Source organism: Halyomorpha halys, unplaced genomic scaffold (assembly GCF_000696795.3).
Source record: "Halyomorpha halys isolate HHAL.00 unplaced genomic scaffold, Hhal_1.1 Scaffold618.1, whole genome shotgun sequence".
Lineage (NCBI taxonomy): Eukaryota > Metazoa > Arthropoda > Insecta > Hemiptera > Pentatomidae > Halyomorpha > Halyomorpha halys.
The window spans coordinates 319,148-327,045 of record NW_027106817.1 but is presented as its reverse complement, the minus strand read 5'-3'; the positions used below and the strand labels follow the sequence as shown (position 1 = coordinate 327,045).

Here is a 7,898-nt window from a genome sequence, read left to right as displayed (position 1 = left end):
AACCACAGGTCTGGCTCATGGCTACAGTGCAACAGAAAATAATTATCTGCCACAGACGGGTTCGAGCTCGGGTCCTTGGAGTTAGTAGCAAAGTGCCTTACCACAGAGCTACCCGCTGCTACACTATGTCCAGATAAAATTATTTTTTTTTTTCGGATTTTGTTCGTTTATTTAATTCTGTGATACATTTTAATTTTAATGTTATTTGTTTTCTCTTTAGTATAGTATTTTTTAATATAATAATTGGTTTTTAATTTTTCTTTAATTTAGAATTTGTCAATCTTAAAATTTTTAGTTCATTTTTTTAAGTTCCGTTACATATAAATAAGTGTGTGTATTTTGCTTTTTGAATCAATCTCCGGGGTACTTTTTTTTCCCCGATACTTACTATATTTTTATTTTTTAATATTGGAATATTGGAGTGTATGAAGTTGACCGTATGAAGCAGATTGTCGGAAGATATTCTGGGTGGTGGTCAATAAATGTTCCAAAATAGTAGATAAATAATTTACAATAAATAATAATAAATGTTTTTTTTTTCTGATCCCTCTAAACAGAAAAAAATAATAAATTAGTGAATGCTTTATTATGGAAAAAAATAATAAATCATGTTGAGTATTGCCTTTTACTACCTTTGCTATTTTAAGGTTACCTATAATACTTATGTTTTAATTGTGAAATATCAATTCTGTATGGTCCTACTTGTAAAGTAAAAATCCGGAGGTGAGGGGCCTCCTCTTAATAAATAGTTTGATACATGAATAAATAATAAATAGTTTTATCTACTAGTTTGTTACCATTATTGACCGCAACTTGGACAATCTTTCTACAATTGTATTTTTCAAAAATAAAATTAATTATTATATTATTATATAATGCTGTATCTAAAAAGAATGGCATTAGTAATGAAAGTATGTGGGGAACTGGAACGTACCTTGCCTATGACGAGTATACTGATTTTCCGATTTGGAGCCGCCATTACTGGTTGGTGGTGGGGATATTGTCATTACTAATGATCACGTAGGGAGCGCCATCAGTTCTCTTTTAGTTCATCGTTTAAAATGTTGTAGTCAAACATATCTCTACCAAAATGAGTGACTGTGATCTGTCCCCCCAACTAATAGAGTTGACTGACACTTCAAGTGGTGCAGGGAAAACTCTACGTAACTTCATTGATACTTATAAAAATCATTCTGAACTGTGGAATCCCACAAACCCATATTACAAAAATAAATACCGCAGAAATGCCGCATATGATACACTTTTATCAATTTACACGCGATTGAAACCAGGAGCTACACGTGCCGACGTTAAAAGAAAAATCAATACGCTACGATGTAACTATAGGAAGGAGTTGAATAAAATATTATCTTCTAAAAGATCAGCGAGCAACTCTGATGAAGTGTACAAGCCGACTTCGTGGGTGTTTTACGCCCTCCAGTTCCTAGGAACTGACGAGGAACCAGTGAGCAGTTATGAGCAAGGAGATGAGGTTAGTATATATTTTAATTATGTCCAATTATTAAGCTTGAAATACAGTGTATCTCGGTAATGCCAACTAATTACTGCAGAGGGGAGGGGTGTTCGGATTACAGAAAGTGCTAGGAAAAATATGTAAAAAAAATTCAACAATATGAATGCACATAACTTTTCACTTTTTTTTACATATTTTATTGGAAATTTGACAGTTTGAAGTTTTGAAAAATTAATCTTTTATAAAGAAGTTGGTTATTATTATCATTATTTTTTTTATTCTGAGACTTCAGTAGAAACTTCACTGCTTCTTCTCCCAGACGTTGTGTAATAGTACAAGAACCCAAGAGAAGAAAAAATTCAGTTATTTCACCCCAATTACTAAATTACTTTAATGAAAACTATCTATAATTGCTATTCGAAATAGATAGTCTGCCAAGTATAGGTGGGTGGATAAAAAAGGGTGGCTGTTTCAAAATATTAAAACAAAAAAAAAATTTATCCAGAGCTCTATATCTTTAAAACCACTAACAACACTAAAAAAAAAAACTAACGGAACATCATTTAAAGTAGAGTAAATTTTCTAATACATGAGCCCTAAAAAAGCTATTTACGTTCAATAGTTCACGAGATGTAGCTTTTTAAAAAGCAACATTTAATAAATAAATTATCTGAAAAATCATCAATTAGTGAATTTATTTTGAGAAATATATAACTATAAAAGCATTCGACGTACAGATGTCTATTAGCACTCAAATTAAAGCTAGTTTTATGTAATATAAAATATTTTAGGGCATAGGAGTAGTAGTTTTTATGACAGTTCCTTCAATAAGTTGATTTATAGTTGTTCAGACAAAATTTCATGGGAAAAATTATATTCATATACGAATATCATAAAATCTATTACCCCTACAAAGATATGTGATATAAACAACTTTATAGTAAGTTAAATTAACTTAATCTTGAGGGCTGACAGACATATGTACGTCTTACGGTTTCTGAGATACATTTTTCAAAAATCAACACTTTTATCCGAACAACTAGAAATTAGCATTTTGTGAAAAATATTACTCCTAAGAAGATAAATGTTACTATCTACTTTATTGTACATTTAACTAGCTTTAATTTGAGTGCTAGCCGACATTTGTACGTCACATAATTCCTAAGATATAGATTTCTCATAATAAATTCACTAATTACTGAATTTTCAGTAAATGTTTTATGAAATGTTGCATTTTAAAAAACTATATTTCGGGAACTATTGAACGTAAATAGCTCTCTTAGGCCTCATATTTACTCTACTTTAAATGGTGTTCCTGGTATTTTAAAGATATAGAGCTCCGATTGAATAATTTAATTTTTTTAATGTTTTGAAACACATTTAATTTTTTTAACATTTTTTATTCCCGCTACCTATACTTGTCAGACTCTTAGATTAGTAATTATTACATTGTTTTCCTTAAAGTAATAAAAAATTGGGGTGAAATAACTCTTTTTTTTCTCCTCGGCTCTTGTACTTTAAGAGGACTTTCTGCCACGGTATTCTCTGTTATCCACCACAGCCTGTTTTTTTCATGCTTTTTTGTAATTGGTTCCCCAACTTGTCTTTCACCTTATTCGTTGGAGACTTCTGTAACACTACACCATTTCCCCATCAGTTTAAAACGCGAGCTCATTCACCTCACCTTCAAGGAATCATCCACATCTGTATCATTCACTGAAGCACCAGGTTTTGTATTTTTAATCGAGGTCGAAATCATCAGTCGGCTGACATCGTCATTGTTGTCTGTTGATACTTCAGGGACGTCCTCTTTCCCCTAACATTCCATGACTTGCGTATGGTATTTGACTGCCTCCCGAGCTGCAGCTAAGAAGAACACATTTTGGAGATTCAAAATTTCAATAAAGTAAGGATTTCTTGTTTGTTTTTTGTTGCAACTAAATGCGAAAGTAGAGTTGTACGGTAATGCTTGATTTTTTCGAATCACTATATTATGAACTCTTTCATAGGAATTAGATCACCCGGTATCAAAGCTGTGTACAAATTTCTACTTTCGTTTTTTTCACGGTGGTTCAATAACTTGCTTATAGATCAGGAAGTTAAAAATTTCCTTTTGACATGTGCAATTTTATTTGAAAACAAAAATGTTATTTATGTTTTACGAAGTTGGGATCACCGAGATTACACTCTGTAAATAACTTCGATTCACGTTCATTCTTTTATTATTACTTCCCGTTAATTATGTAAATAAAACTAAGAAATTGTGTAAACTGGGAACATTAAATATATGCAACAAGTAATCATTGAACCCTATCTATGAATAGAATATTAGATATATGTCTGTGGTATTTCTGCCACTATCAAAGGGTAATACCATACAGTGGTGGATCTAGAAGGTTTTGAGGGAGAGCGTCACCTGTCTGACCCAATATGTTCCAAAATTTGGTATTTGACGAACAGAGGTAAGCATTGGAAGCAAATGTTTGCCAATTCATATAAGGCCTTTCTGCACACGAGTGTGCCCTCTCCAAAGTGGGAAAGTTGGAAAAAAAATTTGATTCTGTTTTATACTTAGATTTAAAAACAGTATTGGGATAGGACTGCAGAACTCCTGATTGTCGATATGCCATAGCGACAATTTGCAACGACAACTACCGCTAAGGCTGGATCTAGAAATTATCTTTGGGGGAGTGCACAAAAAAAATTGTGAGACTATATTTGATTTAATTTTCCAATGATTTTCAGGTGAAACCAATGAAAACAAATCCTATTGATTATAGGAGGCAGCGGTAGCAGCGTGGTAACGCGCCGGTCTCCCAATCCACAGGTTGTCAGATCGAATCCCCGGTCCCACCTGGGTCTTTTCAAGCACAAAAATAATGCAAAACTCACTGACAATCTCCCTCCGGGCATTTGTGAGGTCCGTTAGCCAATGGGTGAGACTCACAAAAAATAGGCGTGGGAGTGACGAACCCACCCTGCGAAAAAAAAAACACGTCAAGAAACGCGCGATGTATTAGTAAATGCATCGTGTAGAAATACGATGTATTTACTAATACATCGTGCGAGGACTTAGGCCTCCATCGTCTTGTTGCCCATAAAAAAGAATAATCATAATTTATAGCTGAGGGAGTTGAGGCAACCTCATGTCAGGCCTGCAGCAGTGTTCTTTCGAATTTGCCTTGTGGGGTTGACGTTTTTCATTTCTGTGGCGGTCCCACGAAATAAAAACTTGACTGTCTACTATGGTTGGAATAGGTTGGTTATCTCTAGACAATCCTCTCACCAACCCCTCCTCCCATGTCAGTAATTACCAGGAAGGGAGTCATAAAAAAAAGAAAGAAAGATTTTATGGAATAAAAACCTGACTCTCCCACTCTGGTCAGAATAATTTGGGTCTTTGAAAATCTTCTCTTCTGTTCGTTCCTTATTATCTAAAAGTAAAAATTTTCGATGCTGACGTCAAAAATATTTTTTATTTACTTGATGGATATAATGCTTCTTTGTTCACCTGTACGGCTGTGACGAGGCAGAAAAATGCCCTCGTTTCAAATCAGTCTAAACAAAACTTACATAGTTTTCATTTTTATAAAAAATTAATTTTGCTCTATATTTTAGGCTAAAACTAATTTAATTTGAATAATGCATACATGTATTTTCAGATCCTTTCAGAACAACGAATACAGGAAGAGGAAATAGATGAACCGTCCACGTTACCTGTTCCATCTGCATCAAGATCCTCAACCTTTCCACCTCCATTTCGTCAGAAAAAACGTCGGACTGTTGAACCTTTGGGAGGACAGAACGAGCTCCTTCAAAAAGCGTGCACGTTGCTTGAAGAGCTGAGTGAGCCACCAGACACTATACCTACCATTGCCAAGGTTTGGGGTGAGAGGCTGCTCACCTTGGATCCTCAGCAAAGAGCCTTCGCGGAAAAAGCAGTGAATGACATACTGTTTGAGGCAGGCCAGGGCACATTGCATAGGCACTCGGTAAAGATTAATGAAGATCTAAGTTTTGGGTCGGTGCTAAAGCAGCCCTCTACCAATAATAGATATCCCTCAACTTCATCGGAGAATATTTCATAGAGCACCCCATGAAGAGATTTTTACAAGTGTATCCCATCATGAAACATCGATTAATCTTTCGATTCAGTCCATCTGGAAGGTTGGACATACCCTTAATACCCAAACAACCTTCATCAATATCTTAACCTCATTGTTGAATAGAGTATTCAAACCAACATTTTCTTGTATCATGAACTTTTTTTATTCATTTCTATTACAACGTTTGGAATCTTTTTCAACAAAATACGATATTTTTGGAAATCTCGTGTTTCATCATGGTCCAGACTATTACAACCATTACTAGATAAACGGTCTAAACTTCCGTAGTAATTACAAAAGACTGATCTATATGGTTATAATAAGGCCTATCTGGACTTATAAACCATCGGATTCCTCTGGCATCCAATCATTTCAAACTAACATCCTTAATGCTCCTCACTTTGTCACAAATAAAGTCATCCACAAGGACATCAATTTTCCTACCCATCAAAACCCACTTTTATATGTTCTAAAAAGAAGGTTATTATTAGTTATTTCTTAAGAGTAGTAGTTCTCATCATATTTGCAAAATATATTCACAAAATGTCGATTTCTCGTATTAATGATGAAACGTTTTGCTTATGATAGCTATATCTCAGAAACTATTAGATGTACTGATGTCTGTTAGGAATCAAATTAAAGCTTTTTAAACTTTTTAGAAAGAAGTTTTACTTTGTCACAGATCAAGTCAACCAACAGGACCTCAATGTTCTATATGTTGCCGATTTGGCCAGAACCAGATACCAATCCTTCCATGATAAACTTCCTAACCACCCAAACCCACTTGTTTCTAACATGGCTTCTCCTTCAATCCCTCCCCAATTCTCCTAGGCGTCTGAAAAGAAGATAGTTTCGAGATCTTCTCTAGAAATGTTATTGGACTTCTATCAATGGGTGGATTCTCCACATGTCTGTATCATGCCATGGTATAACATCAAATTTACTTATTGTTTGTATTTTTAATACAGTTGTAAATATAAATAAATAAATTTTGAAATCCTGTCCATCATTAACCTATCCTCTGGTGTTTATTCGGCCTGGGGCATGCCATCATATACCATTATGATGATGATCCTTGATTTCATCGACAAAGTTAAGAGCATGATTGTTAGCTGATGGCTTATTGTAGAATTAATTAAATGATAAATGGTTTTATCCTGGTTTAAATTTAAATTAAATTGATTTCAATTTATATTTTTAAAATGTTTTAATGCATTAATGTTTTTTTAAATATTCTAGTTAAAGCAACTTGTTTTCATGGATAGATGTCTAGAATAGGAATATGTTAATACTATACAAAAAAATTATAATTTCGTTGTAAACATTCGAAATTGTAATTAGTTTTTTTTTTGTATTTAACCAGTGCTCTGTAAATTCTAATTTACATACGTCTTAAAAAAAATAAACAATCGTCGTTGTAATGAATTTTATTTTATAACGGAGTGTTTCGATATTTTATTATTATTCATTTTTAACATTGTTCTAAGTCGAAACAAATAAAGACAAAATATAATTAAACTCCCTACATCCCGAACAATTCATTAAAAATTCTATTTATGATGAATTTTTTAATGATTTATTTCGAACATATTTCGTTGCAGATGAGAAATACATTAACTGGCTCCCAGAAGTACCGCTATGCCAAGCTTGGCTTCTTTCTCTCTGGTGAAAGTAGGTGCACTTTGGAGCTTTATGTTAAGCACACTCAAACGTATTATATATCACAACTGCTCTCAACAAATTAATTGAAAAAATATGAATTCTAAAAAAAAAAAAAAGAAGAAAAAAATTAACCCGTTTAATTGTAACCCGTATTCGTTTAATTGTTAAGCTTTTTTAAATATATACTATCAAATATTAGTTTATAATGATAATAATAATAATTTGCTTAAAGCACAGTTGACCCATCTACCTACCCAGTGAGGTCCTTTCAAACCAAAATGATCAATCTTGCAAAATCCTCCCTCCTACGTCTCGGTCTATCCATCGGATCGGTGTTTATATACTTTTCAGGAATCCGTTCTTTATTAGCCCTTATAAATTTCCAAGCCGATCTTATTCGGCGCAATGCTAAAATACTCTTTTATTTATGATCACTAATTTTATAGTTATTGCTTTTGTTTCTATTTTAAACATTTGATGTTTACTGTTAGACTTAATTTATTTTTTGACATTGCTCTACAGAATAATTGAAAATTTTAATAACTATTGTTGTTAATATTCAATAATTTTACTTCATATCCCGGTTTAAATTTTTTTGTGAGACCAATAATTTTATTCCTTCTTCTACACTTTATTGTTCATCTAAAGGATATCTT

General features: G+C 33.1%; 1 protein-coding gene across 1 annotated transcript; it reads left to right on the top strand.

The window, feature by feature from the left end:
• Window positions 1-1,078: 1,078 nt before the first annotated feature.
• Window positions 1,079-6,402, top strand: LOC106684797 (uncharacterized). Its single transcript, XM_014427071.2, has 2 exons — window positions 1,079-1,492; window positions 5,137-6,402. Exons 1-2 carry the CDS (start codon window positions 1,091-1,093, stop codon window positions 5,560-5,562), a joined length of 828 nt encoding a protein of 275 aa, XP_014282557.2. The 5' UTR covers window positions 1,079-1,090; the 3' UTR covers window positions 5,563-6,402.
• Window positions 6,403-7,898: the final 1,496 nt, after the last annotated feature.